The sequence below is a fragment of the Lampetra planeri genome, chromosome 3 (genome assembly GCF_965212315.1).
Source record: "Lampetra planeri chromosome 3, kcLamPlan1.2.h2, whole genome shotgun sequence".
In the NCBI taxonomy this organism is placed as follows: Eukaryota; Metazoa; Chordata; class Hyperoartia; order Petromyzontiformes; family Petromyzontidae; genus Lampetra; species Lampetra planeri.
The window spans coordinates 7,889,893-7,904,531 of record NC_136109.1 but is presented as its reverse complement, the minus strand read 5'-3'; the positions used below and the strand labels follow the sequence as shown (position 1 = coordinate 7,904,531).

Here is a 14,639-nt window from a genome sequence, read left to right as displayed (position 1 = left end):
GGGAGCTGGTAGGAACGTTGGGTTGCTCGGTCAATGGCCAGGGTCAACGGCGGCGTGGTGTATTCCGCAAATATGCCCGACTGTGAGGGCGGGCACAAGCCGGCGTAAGTAGGTTAAACGTTGCGTTTTATAAGGGCACCACGGTGTGACCAGTCCCACCCAGCCCCTCCCTGCACGACGGACACAGTAATCCCCTGTGGGCTGGTGTAACCAGGAGCTTCCTACCAGTATAAGTTCATGATTGTCAATGTACTTACTCCCAGTGCCTCAAGTCCTGGGTTTAAGCCCAGGTGCTGGGAGTCGCGTATTCACGACACTTGGAAAAAAAGCGTTACACGTTGAAGACGGAGATTGTTGTTGCGTAAAAATAATGTTTAATTGTGACAATATATGGCTTGTGTGACGGTGACAGCTGTGCATAGTCTGTGGTGTCATCACATATAGTTGTCATAAAAATCACAGGCAATTGAGCATTCAGACAAAAGCATATGAACATGCGTGTGCACATATGGGGGGGACATAGGTACACATGCATGTGCTCATATTGACATGCACACATGTGTACACACAAACACACACCAAACTCGTGGGGCAAGTGCTGTTAGCAAGCGCCTATTCAGATTGACACGGCATACTAAGGGGTGGCATTTCCAGAACCCGGACACTTGTTACCCCAGTGATGACGTTTACAACATGCCAGCTCCTGGTCGGGCTAAGTCGACCTAGGGGGGGTCCTGGACTGGTTCTGATGTCACTCACCACTGATGTTAGAACTCAGATTAACTGATGAAATCTGCATCATTACACGCCAACTGTGTGTACACGCACACACACATGGACCCCCATTTACCCAGTAGGAACGAGTGCTGTTAGCGAGAACCTATTCAAGTCAGCACAGTGCACAATGAGTTGCTGTGACCGGCACTACACTGAGTCGCATTTCTCTCTGTAATGCTGATGTTTACACACGGCACCAGCTTTTCAATTTAGGTTGAGTCTCGAGGCCCAGAATCAGTTCAGATAATGGACCACTGATGTTAACCGTGGCTGGTAAACAGACGCAGGCCGCCGAGTATTTAGCAAAGTGCACTAACCACGACAGGACCACTCTCCACACACGTGCACGCACGTTCAAGTGCGTCCCTGCATGAACGGCAGGAAGAAGTCGTCCGTCGGCGGTGTGGCTGGACGAGGTGGGGTCACGTCGGTGAAGCTCAGCGACAGCGACAGCATCAGCGGCACGCTCCGTGTGATATTACACTGGGGGACAAGGGGCGATAGTTACATGGAGACAAGGAGCGGAGTTACATGTAGAACTGAGATGGTACATCTCCCCGTGTTACATGTCCCATCTGTAACTCCAGAAAACGATTATTGATGTCCCATATCAGTGTGTTACATGTCGGGGATATGGTGAGATAGTGACAACATGACTAACGTTGAATTATCCAGCGATATGTGGTTTCAGTCCTGTGAAAAGGTCTTAACTTTGCTGTTGCCCCACGTAGAATCCCTGTCGATAAGATCATCGCTGAAGTTGAATCAGCAGTGAGACATCTCCCCCATAATCAAGCTGAGATGACTCGGCACGAGGTTGACAAAATTATTGAGAACAGCAAATTGCCAAAAACATATTAACTTCGGTGAAGCAAAAGCCTTAAGGGAATTAGGAGCAAATAAAGATATCCAAATTCTTGCTGCTGATAAGGGCCTGATCGATTTGTTGTTATGCCCCGTGAGGACTATGATAATAAAACCAAAGATTTTTAGAACGTAAAACAACGGCAATCATTGCCAAGTCATCTATTCTCAAGGAAGAGCAATACCTGATCAAACCAAGGGCATCAAAACCACCAAGATTTTTATGGGCTACCAAAATTTTTTTCACAAACCTCATGTCCCATTAAGACCCGTAGTACAATAGGCTCTGCCACGTACAAATTAGCACAATACGTAACGAAACAAATACAGCCTTACATCAAACATATAATGAAAGATATTAAGCTTAACCCTAATGATATTATATTCTTAGGTTTTTTCGGTAAAGTCACGTAGGTAATACATCAAAATTAATGAAAATAAAATAAAATAAAAACAAAAATCACGACGTTTCGGAGGCAACACAAGTCTCCGTCATCAGGTGGGACCGTCACAGCCGAATTAGCTGCAGTCACGAAAGCTTCAAATCTAGACCTAATGATATTTTCGTAAGTTTTGATGTGACCTCTCTATTCACGAGGGTTCCGGTCAACGGGTCAATTAAATTACTCGACACTCTGGTAACGAACAAAGGTTTAGCCAAAGATATCCCAAGACTAGCTGAACACTGTCTAAAGAACACTTCTTGTGGAAAGGTGACTTCTTTAAACAAAAGGAAGGAGCAGCAATGTGCTCTCCTTAGTATCCTGGTATAGCGAATTTGTACATTGAAGATTTTGAAGCAAAAGCAATAGCTTCAAGCACACTAAAACCATCTGCTTGGTTTAGATATGTGGATGACACATTGGTGGTCTGGCCACACGGCAAAGATACACTGAACGCATTTCTTAATCGTCTCAACTCGCAAAACCCACCCATCCAGTTCACCATGGAAGTGGAAGCTGATAGAACTCTGACATTTCTGGATATTCTGCTCGGACGGGATTGAAATGGAAAAACAACACAGTGTTTACCGAAAGAAAACGCATACTGACGCCTATCTGAATGCAGTCACACCATCACCCGCACAGAAATCTGCTCTTATCAAGACGCTCATTCATCGAGCTAAGAAAGTGTCAAATGGTGACAGTCTGAGAAGTGAAATTCAACATGTTAAAGAAGTGCTGCAAATGAACGGTGACAATGATGCACAAATCAATAGGGCATTGAATACCAAAACCAAATAAAATAACAACACATTCCTGCGGAGGGAGCTGGTAGGAACGTTGGGTTGCTCGGTCAATGGCCAGGGTCAACGGCGGCGTGGTGTATTCCGCAAATATGCCCGACTGCGAGGGCGGGCACAAGCCGGCGTGAGTAGTTTAAACGTTGAGTTTTAAAAGGGCACCACGGAGTGACCAGCCCCTCCCCACCCAGCCCCTCCCCACCCAGCCTCACCCCTCCCATTTTTGGATACACGACGGACGGACACAATAATCCCCTGTGGACTGGTGGAATCAGGTGGTTGCTACCAGTAACAGCAGTAGCAGAATACGCGTGCCAACAAGGCCACTCAATTGATTTTGATAATGTTGAAGTGTTGTGCAAAACTAGCTAATCAAAATAACTTTAACCGTTCGGATAGCTACCGCCTTAGTGCTGCGTGGAAGCGAATAATGAAATACATAATTTAATTGCATGCCTACAAAGGGCAGCGTACTTCAATAGGGATTATCGTTGGTATGGCTATTTTAATAAACAATAGACAGGAAGGACACGTTCAAAGGGCCTGCATAATGCACATGCCTAATGTACGTTGACTCAGTAATTTCCCCCCCCCCCCCCCACATTGTGCAAGAGCGCAGAAGCGTAGTCTCCACATCTACGCCTCTATGTAAGGAACGAAACAGGTGGACTTCTCCACAAATCTGGCTGTCGCCTGATGAAGCTCATTGTAATTACTGGCGAAACGTCGTACTCAGATTGTAAATGTTGTTGCTTTGCTCTCCAACACACCGGTTAGTGCTGTACTAGTGACGAATTGGAATGTTCTGTTTAGGTGACAACCCTTACCAGTTGGCTGTGTCGGGTGGTGGCGGTTTTTAACAACGCATTGATATATTTACGCGATCTAACCCAAAAACCTCCGATGGAAGACCCAGGTATATTGGGACATTATGTAGATAGAGACATGTACATGAGTACACACAGTTATATGCGGACACAGGGACCCATTCTGTACTACACATACTCGGGAGCGTGCCTGTGTAATAAAGGTCGTGGAAGCGACTTCTGGAATCTGGTCTTTATTTGTCTTTCGTTCACAACACTCCTATCTTACTCCTTCACGCTGCTGACAGACAGCGTGAGAGGGAGAGAGGGAGAGGGAGACGCGCGGCCACGTGGCAGCCTGGACCCCGCTCCAGCGTGGCCTCACCCTACGTTCGTTCCAGATCTGACCACGTGTTGTTCGTCTCCACCCCTTTTAATACCCGGGTCACATGGTACCTTTCCACCAATCCTGGTTAACCTCTATGGAATCTTCTAGACTCCATCGTACGCTCCCAGGACCACGCCCCTGAATCGTCCCCCCATTGGCTGTAGCTAAAGCCAGCAGAACCAATCCTTTACTTACAGATGTCACCTTCCCATTACGTCAGGGCCACGCCCCTAGACTTCCCCCCATTGGCTATGCGCCAGGACCAGCAGAGCCAATCATCGTAACGAGGTGTGATCCATCAGCAACCCGGATATATCCTCACATTACACCTGTATGAGTATGTGTGAGTGCAAGTGAGTGAGCGGGCCTATGTGTGCGTTTGCCTTTGTGAGTGAGCATGCCTGTTTGAGAGTGAGTGATTTGAGTGTGTGTGTGCCCATGTGAGTTGGCAAGTAAGTGAGCGTACTGGTTTTGTTCGTCCTGGAATGATCCGTGCCCCGACCACGCGCCTCTGTGGGTTGTCCAGGGACCCGTGCAGCGACCACAGCACGTCGAGTTTTGCGGACAATGTCAGCGTACAATTGGGATTGTCGCATTCCAACCCCTCCTGCGGTGACACGCAACAACGCACGCTAGTCGGCGCACATATGTTCCCGTGCCGCCACAAGCGACAACACACTCAAACCACGCCATGAATCGTACAAAGTACACGTGCAGCGCTTTTGTCAGTCCAAAGCTGGTTAAAGGCCTGCCCACACTGTACAAGTTATTTCACCATACTTCACCATGCGGTCTTTCAGGTTGGTGAAGACGTGGAGATAAGAGCACGGTACAGCACAGCAGATTTAGCTGCGCTGCCCACAATTTAGCCCTGCAGCAACCTCTAACAAACTTAATAAAACATGATAATTGGTTTTTTACCCTTTTATCTGGCAACAAAACTGACACATTTTTTACGAGGAGTCATGTTTGCATTGACCACAATACCTGCGGTCATAATGCAAACAAAAAACACAATTCTGATAATGTATGCACTGTCTTTGAAGTTGATTGGTCCACACCCGAGACAGCTTTCCTTAGAGCCTAGTCTCACATGGGTTGGCGCCTTTTGGCGTCATCTGGTCGACATGGGTTGGCGCCTTTTGGCATCATCTGGTCCAACCCATGTGAGACTAGGCTCTAAGGAAAGCTGTCTCGGGTGTGGACCAATCAACTTCAAGGACAGTGCATACATTATCAGAGTTATGTTTTTTGTTTGTATTATGACTGCAGGTATTGTGGTCTATGCAAACATGACTCCTCGTAAAAAAAGGTGTCAGTTTTGTTGCCAGATAAAAGGGTAAAAAAACTATTATCATATTTTTTACTGGCAAATGAGGTACCAATGGTGTTAATAAAACATGTTTGGGATAGATCGCGTAAATCTAAATGTGTCGTTAACCCACAACTACCCAGCAGCCAATTAGTAAGGTTTGCCACGTCGACAAAATGTGCCAATTAGTACTTCAGCACACTGGTGTGTTGGAGAGTAAACCCACCAACATAATTTGAGTACAACGTTTCACTGGCGATTACAACCAGCTTTGAAGTTTTCGTGACTGCAGGGATCCATACTCTTGGTCCTTTCGGTAAAGTCACGTAGGTAAAGAAAATAAAATAAAAGATAAAAATAAATCACGACGTTTCGGATGCAACACAAGCGTCCGTCACCAGGTGGGAACAATCACAGCAGATAATCCCCTGATGATTGTAGCTCTTTTGCCTATTTCAGCAACTGTTTTTTGCGATTTATTTTTATCTTTTATTCTATTTTCTTTACCTACGTGACTTCACCGAATGAACCAAGAGTATGGATTACAACCAGCTTCATCAGGCGATTTGCCCATGGGAAAACGATCGTTTAACGAGTTTTCCCTTAGCGAGCAATTTTCTCAACGTTGGCCAGCCACATCTGTACACGAACAAGCCCTCCACACCATGGAGATGAGGATGCTCAGATGGAGCCTCGGACTCACTCGATGGGATCGTGTCATGAACGAAGACGTTCGGAAGCGACTTGGTGTGGCCCCCATTGCGGACAAGATGCTTGAGGCAAGGCTTCGGTGGTACGGCCATGTGATGCGAAGTGAAGAGTCATCAGTGGCCAAGACTGCCATGCGTATTGAGCCAGAGGGCCGCCGTCCACGCGGACGTCCGAAGAAGCGATGGATGGATCGAATAAAGGAAGACATGAAGATGGTCAACGCATCCCCCGAAGATGCCCTGGACCGAGCCAAATGGAGAAGACAATGCCGAAAAGCGGACCCTGTGCCACAGCGGGAACAACGCTAGGAAGAGTAGTCTCGCTCATTAAGCGAGAAGCGCCTGTAATTGCCTTTTGTTTTACGCCGCTGGTGGTTTTCGCACCTCCAGTGGCCGCAGGAGTTATGTCAACCGATTGCGGTACAATGCACGGAATGAATCGCACCTCCGATTAGCACGGTTGGCTACATATGGTGCGAAATAAGTTCAACGCACATGAATCAAACATTCTTACACGTGTAATTCCATGCACGTGTTGTCAACAACATTCCCTGTCGAGCAATGGCTCAATGAATTTCCACGTCTCTTGTAGCAATCCTTTAGTGTCCATGTGTTTGCATGACTTTCTATTGGAGCTGTGTTTTATTGGTTCGTGCAGTGCCAGCATCACAGTGAACAGGGTTCAACTCGCAAATATATACAGTGGAACCTCGGTATACGACCGCTTTGGAATAAGTCGAATTTGGTATATGTCGCGTTTTTTCGAGAGAAAAAAATTAACCCGTAAAAACAAAGTTTTTCACTATAAATCCTTTATATGTAAGATCACCTCTTGACATGCCCCGTATATTCCCGAGGGCACTAGCGTTGACCCGTTTAACCACTTTCAAGAACCTGGCAGCTTCAATTTAACTGCTCTATAAATAGTCTCCATTGTACAGCGTGGGGGAGGGGATTTCATGCCATGTGGTTAGTCAACATTTGCGTCATCATGAAACGGGCGGCTAGAGTCCTCTCGTCCTCTGGCTTGAGATGGCTGCCACCTATGGGTCAGATTATTGTCTGCCACCATTAAGCAATTGGTAATTAAATATTTAAAAAATTTTCCCTAAACAGTGTAAAAATTTGGAACATTTTTTTCACGAAAATTAATTGTCACGCACAACGAGTCTGTGTGCAAAATGTCAGCTCGATTGGATCACGGGAAGTGGGTTAAAAACGACCGAAAGATTTGCACGGTCGCAAGCAAGCAAGCACGCAAGCACGCAAGTGAACTTAATATAAAGGATTTAAAAATGTCTTGGGATACGACGTCTTGCTTGGCATAAGACGTCTTGCTTGTGAATACGATGTGTTTACGAGAACTTGTGTGGGTCGGGATGAGTCACCGCGTACAGTACCCGCGTATGCCCCGTTCACGACTGAAACAAAGCGAGGGGTAGGGTGGCGTGGGGGAGAGGGGCGGGGGACGTGGGGGAGAGGGGCGGGGGACGTGGGGGAGAGGGGCGGGTTGGCGTGGGGGAGAGGGGCGGGTGGCGTGGAGGAGAGGGGCGGGGGACGTGGGGGAGAGGGGCGGGGGGCGTGGAGGAGAGGGGCGGGGGACGTGGGGGAGAGGGGCGAGGGACGTGGGGGAGAGGGGCGGGTGGCGTGGAGGAGAGGGGCGGGGGACGCGGCGGGCTGCCCCCATGGAGGGTGGAGCCCCGGGTCGAGGCGCGCGCGACGTGCGGGGTTGAGGCACGCCACGTGACCAGCGCAGCTGGCAGCAGCGCGGTCACGTGGCTTCTGTATGCATTTGAGTAATTAGTGTCTAAATTATTTTATACAACCCCATTAATGTATAATATGCCATATAAAATATCATTTCTTTTCCTCTGGAACGGATTATTTCCTTTCCCTGTATTTCTTATGGGAAAAATTCGTTTGGTATACGTCATTTTCGGTATAAGTCCTACCTTCTGGAACGAATTAACGACGTATACCGAGGTACCACTGTACATCATTAGTGGCATAAAAAAACCCGTCCCTCGGCCTCCCCTAGGTCAACTCGGCCTGCAATGCAGTGTTCCAACATCAGCAATGGAGAGACAAAGTGTCACTGGACATGATGCCAGCCCACACAACAGCCAGCCTTAATCGTTGCTCGCGAACAACAATTGCTCCAACAGTCTCTATAGGTAAAAGGGGGAACATTGTTTATAGTCTGAGCTTACCAAAAGTGTGGCCAATCCCACGATGGGTACAGAGGGTGCCTCCATTTTCAGATCCATCGCGTCTCCCCACTCTGTCAGGTTCTCCGGATAGCTTTGGTTTCCGTTACCGAGCCATGCGTTCAACACACGGCGCTGTATTTCCATGCAGTTCATTTGATTGTCCAGCCTGCGCACAATGACACATCGGCAACACACACGACCATATCAGCACGATACTGGTAGGAACCTCCTGGTTACACCAGCCCACAGGGGATTATTGTGTCCGTCCGTCCATCGTGCAGGGAGGGGCTGGGTGGGGAGGGGAGGGTGGGGAGGGGCTGGGTGGGGAAGGTGGGGCTGGGTGGGGGTTGGGAGGGGTGGGGCTGGGTGGGGAGGGGCTGGTCACCCCGTGGTGCCCTTATAAAACTCAACGTTTAACCTACTCACGCCGGCTTGTGCCCGCCCTCACAGTTGGGCATATTTGCAGAATACACCACGCCGCCGTTGACCCTGGCCATTGACCGAGCAACCCAACGTTCCTACCAGCTCCCTCCGCAGGAATGTGTTACGTGGAAGAGACACCCTACACCAGGGCATGAACCCACACATAAGAGATACTGGTGCAGTATACCAGCATGGTTATTATGAACCCCTAGTGACAAGGGAGTAAAATCAAGATCTTAGTGGTGGTGATGATTCAACGCTTTGGAAGCAACATGAGGGTTTGAACCCAAGTGTTCAGTGGCGATGGCTTTCTGTTGCCGAACGAATACATTACAAGGTCGCACTGAAAACACACAAAGTGCTTGCCACAAATGAACCACAAAACCTTGCCAATCTCGTCAAAGAAGCATAGACCATCACAGGAACTCCGTTCATCTTCACAGCGGCTTTTGGCTAGCCATCGAACAAAGACGGTCACTACATCGTGCTTTCAGATGCGTTTCTGCGGCCGTCTGGAATGCTCTTCCGATATTAGGAAGCCATTGGAGCTGTGCACTTTAAAATCTAGAATAAAAAAACCTAATTTCTTGAGAACTACTTTTGGTGTTTAGTTTGTTGTCCTTCCCCCGCACGTCCGATTAGCATGGTTGGCTATGTATAGTGCGAAATGGAATTTAGGCACACAGAACTAGGTAATCTTGACTTGGTCACCTTTAACCCCATGTGTCATTCCCCGGGGACTTTTGGGTGAGAGACAAACCTGAGGTTGCATCCAGCTAAGGTTTGCACTCCAAAGAGAGCCGGCCGACGCTGACGATCGCAGTCCGTTTCAGTCGGGAGATGAACTTGAATTCGCGTGGTGAGGGGGGGTGGTCAAGGAAGCAGGGAATCGACACGTACACGAGAGGTCATGCACGTGTAGGAATGTCTTCAATTTATACATCTACTGCTGGTTGATGGCCTCCCCGTAAGCCATTGCCATCTCTCGCCATCTTCAGAGGTAATAATCCACCTAGCACCTGCTGCACATGAGCCAATTTCATCGCTACCAGGATGTGTTTACACGGGATAATATCACAGTGGATGTTTGAGGATCGTGCCTAAGCACTTGACCTCTGAAACCTCTGGATGTGTGCCGATACTTGCACCGCCAAAGGCACGATCGTTTACAATGTTTGTGTTACATATATGCGGGCCAAATTATACGAACGTGTGCAAGGCATGCAATGGTTGCATCGGCTAAAAGGTTTAAAAATTAAGGTAGATTTATTTTAGCAAATTTCTACACTCGCGATCGAAAAGTCACGCGTGAGAATCCACTAACTTTAGTTTGTAAATGTTTTACAAATCTGGAACTCGTCCCTTATGTGTACGTGTGCCTTCCCATTTCCTAAGTAGCACTTAAGACGTGCAACCACCACGCATGTCAGATTACTGCAAGCTGCTGTGTGTGGCCTATGTGAGCAGTGCAGCAAAATCCATTGTTTGCATTTCGACTGCAAGTCTTGTGGTTATTGCAAACATGATCCCTTGTATAATGGTGTCAGTTTTGGTGGCAAATAAAAGGGTAAAAACCTATTACTATATCTTGCTACTGGCAAAGGAGGTCTCAATGTAAATGCTTACCCCGGGCTCTCAACACTCTAATAGTGCGATGTTTTTGAGTTGTGCGCCTTTTGGCATCATCTGGTCCAACACCAAGTGAGACTAGGCTCTAAGAAAAGCCATCTCGGGTGTGGACCAATCAATTTCAAGGACAGTGCATATCATTATCAGAGTAGTCTCTTTTTGTTTGCATTTTGACTGCAAGTGTTGTGGTTATTGCAAACATGATCCCTTGTATAAAGGTGTCAGTTTTGGTGCCAGATAAAAGGGTAAAAACCTATTACTAAAATCCATTGTGGTTCTGTACTTTCTATGGTCACACTGACCACTCTGGTAAATTATGGTCAACTCTCCCCCATGACACGCATGGAGCGGGGAAGGCCCCCATCTAACAGTGGATTCACAAAAGGGCTGTACACGTGTGTGTGTAAGTGTCGGTTGAAGGATATGAAGTGTTTGAGATGCCAAGCAGTGGATGATCCCAAAGGTATCCTGGGTTCCCACTACGCTTGGTAGGTATATTCCTCTCATTCTGCGCCCAGACATATACACAGGCACACACACACACACGCGTGCAGACTCCAATGCATGCACAACTATTTACACACATTTATGCTTTTATACAAGCACCAACGGTTTCAAAGATGATTGTGGACAACACGCACCATTGCATTTATCTGCTCTCTACAAACGCACGTGCATATTTTGAGATCACGTGAAGTGTCCAATGCTTGCTGGCAAGAAGTCATGGGACATGCAGGTTTTATGGGTCAACCGAGATGACTGGTAGATGCACCCTCTGTACTTGCTACTGTGCCAAGTTGTGTGCTCAGTCAGCACACACCACACATACACTTCGTAAACAACTAGAGTTTCAACAGGCAACCTTTCCTCAAATGTTACCCTAAAATGACAATCACCGTGGGAAAGACTGCCACTAACATATTGGTGTTCAAACCGCAGTCACATATACGAGTCGTGTTACCGTTGGCAGCATCACATTCAGGCACAAAGGACAATAACAGCTGCCATATGCCCCTAAGTGGCGGTGACGTAACACAATGCTTGTCAGGCTAGGTGCACTTTGAGGCCATGTGAAGTGTGTCGAAGACTTGCTAAAAGGTCACGGGGTGCCATGGGTTGACTGAGATTACTGGCAGATGCACCACCTACGGTCCCCCTACGATTGAACAACACGAAATACAAGAAGACAAAGATCTGCCGTAGCACTGTAAAAGACTTTAGGGGCAAGCGCTGTTAGTGAGCACCTATTAAGGCCGGCACGGCACACGAGAAGGTGATGTAGCCAGCACCATTCCCGGCTGCTTTTTGTCTCCCCAGTCGTATTGTTTACACATTGCACCAGGTACACATTTGAGGCTGAGTCGACCTACAACAAAGACACATGCACACAGTACCTGTACATACATACCTGCACAATATACGTACCGAAACGAAGGAGACAGTGAATGTCTGAAGTAAGGAGGAGTTGATGGGTGTCAAGTTCGCCTGGTCTATTATTGCCGTCACGTTATCAATGTAGCCCGAGGCAGCATTATACTGCACGATGAACTGAACCTTTTCGCAGAAAAAACACAGTACACAGCACACTTGTACACACTACACCTGTACAAGCTACACCATTCATGCACATCTGTACACAGGTCACAATTCATGGCACATCTGAGCACACTACAGCACACACTTGCTCGCCATATCTCACTCGCACACACCACACAGACAATACTCATACACACCATGGCTGTACCTAACACACATGTACAAGCAACACATGACGCCAGAACACAAGCTATGCTACGCCTGTAAGAAACGTGTTTGTCCACACAATACATACATGTGCAAAACCCACGTCCAATATACACCCGAACCACAGGTACCACATCTGCATACAATACACCTCTCCTAAACACACTGCACACCACATTACACCTGCATGCACGCATATTATTACACGTGCCCCTGCATTGTTGTACGTGCATGATAACATTGATTGAATTATCCCTGGGATGAAATAACATTGCACTCTGAATGCATACATATGCGATTGTGCGAGCACATATTTTAGTGTGTAATGCGTGCATTCATGCATGAACGTTGTGCGTGAATGTGTGGGAACATCTATAGGCATTTCTTTGTTATGTCTATGTGCATGTATGTGCGTATGTGTATCAGAGCCATTCCCTTTTCACTTTAGGGTGCGACAGGGATGTCCTCTGGCACCTACATTATTTTACATCTTTTCGACTACGTACTTCGAGGAGCCATGGCTGTACTGGAGGATTTTCCATCTGGTATATACGTAGTGGCATAGTGCTGGCTGCTGGCGAAAATGGGGAACTGCGGTGTACAGCAGTACTGAAGCGTATTATTAAATAAATACAATTACAATTCCTTACAAGGGAAACAAATACCAATGAATAACAATTGAATGATTACCAATCTATATAATTACAATACCCTCCCCCCCTCTTTGCCTCGAATCACTGCACCAGATTGAATTAAATGATGACGTCACCCTGCTGCTGCTCTATTTAAGACCGGGAGCAACAGGAGAGCTTCACCATTCTTGCCCGATGAAGCTGATTGTAATTACCAGCTAAAACGTCGTACTCAAATTTTAAAATGCTGTTGAATCTCTCTTCAACACACCGGTGGGCTAAAGAAGTGAATTATTTTGTCCTTTGAAGAACGTGACACGTTTTTTTACTGATTGGCCGTGTCGGGTGGTGGAGGGTTACGACACATTTATAAATAATAACGCGATCTGACCCAAAAACATTTGTTATGAGCAGTACTGATGTCAGCAGGCTACGATAGACACCAGAGGGGGACATATAGGGGAAGGGTCACAGAGGAGGGGCCCATAGGGGGGCCCATCGGGAAGCCTCCGGAACCCGCTAGTAGGTTCCAGAGAGGGGGCGTTGCCCGGGCGGAAAGGGGGCGTGGCCCGGGCAGAAAGGGGGCGTGGCCAGGGCGGAGGGGGCATGGCCCGGGCAGATAGGGGGCGTGGCCAGGACGGAGGGGGCGTGGTCTGGGCAGAAAGGGGGCGTGGCCCGGGCAGAAAGGGGGCGTGGCCCGGGCAGAAAGGGGCGTGGCCCAGGCAGAAAGGGGGCGTGGCCCAGGCGGAGCGAGGCCACGCTGAGAGTATAAGAGGGGCCCCCCTGTTGGGGAACTCGGGGCTGTTGCTGGAGTGGGATGGTGCTCGTTAAATAGAAGTGCCTCCAAGTCTTATCGTCTCCGAGTTAGTCACTACACTTCTATACAAAGAGAAGCAGATCGATGCTCGGGTGTGGTCGAGGCATGGCTCCCTATCGGCCAACCATGTTATTACGCTGATGATCTCGTGATTACTGCTCACTCTGCGGAGGAGTTGGAGGCACTGCTGGAGCGTGCTACTAAGAGATGGGGCCTTAGTCGTGGAGAGTCCATACCTGGGCAGTACGCTTCTGACAAGCTTTGGTTTGACAGCAGAGGTCTCACTCTGAATCAGTCGAGCGGCATTATATTTTCATCGGCTGCGTAACACTGTGTGGAAGATTACTTAGTCTGTCACTCCACTTGAAGCTTCGGATCTTCTCGGCCACAGACATGCCCTCCCTTCTCTAAGCTTGCAAAACGTGGACCCCCCCCTAATGGAACATCTTTGCCGGTTAGAAAAATTCTGGCTAGCCTGCCGACGATCTAGCCTGGGTTTAACCAGGGGTGGGGGGGGGGCTAAACGGGCACAGCACGGGCTAGAGAAGAGATAGAATAATGTGGTTCGAGAGGATATGGAGCTGATGCGACGCTCACAACAATGAGCGGAGCGCCGAGCGGCTAAAACACATCAAGTTGACACAGTAGGGGGCACAGGTGGTACATTGGCCAGTCATCTCAGTCAGTCAACCCATGGCACCTGGGTCTGTCTCGTGACCTGCCAGCGGGCGACCAACACTTCACGTGGCCTCAAAGTGAAAATAGTTTGGCACAAGCGCCGTGGTGTTGTCACCGCTACTTTGTGGCGAATGGCAGTTGTTTTTGTTATTGGCAGCGTGCGTGCGTACGTATGTTTTATACCTTTATCAATGCATTTGCACAGTGGTCCGAGGTCCAACCAACATTTTTGGGTGGATCTTTCCATATGACGGGGACCAAATCGACTACTTGACGCAGAGTAGTTTCATTCAGAAGAACCTGGGAGCAGAATTAATACAAGAAGCACAAATGCATCAGTTTTCACTTGGTTCAAAACCCACAATTTACAAGTGTTGGCTCAAATGTCCAACATGACCATTATGAAT

General features: G+C 48.0%; 1 protein-coding gene across 2 annotated transcripts in view; it reads right to left on the bottom strand.

Annotated features, from left to right (window-relative positions):
- Positions 1–351: 351 nt before the first annotated feature.
- LOC144737535 (tectonic-3-like) overlaps positions 352–14,639 on the bottom strand; it is a 37,730-nt gene continuing 23,442 nt past the window's right edge. Inside the window, exons 7-13 of one of the 2 annotated variants that reach the window (XM_078620265.1) lie at positions 14,416–14,532; positions 11,788–11,916; positions 10,789–10,870; positions 9,494–9,593; positions 8,311–8,476; positions 4,545–4,685; positions 352–1,260 (exon numbers count right to left, since the gene is read on the bottom strand). In XM_078620265.1, the coding sequence (XP_078476391.1) occupies positions 1,132–1,260; positions 4,545–4,685; positions 8,311–8,476; positions 9,494–9,593; positions 10,789–10,870; positions 11,788–11,916; positions 14,416–14,532 (864 nt within the window). In that variant the 3' untranslated portion in view covers positions 352–1,131. The remainder of the gene's footprint in view (positions 1,261–4,544; positions 4,686–8,310; positions 8,477–9,493; positions 9,594–10,788; positions 10,871–11,787; positions 11,917–14,415; positions 14,533–14,639) is intronic. The other variant, XM_078620274.1, reaches the window with a different exon arrangement.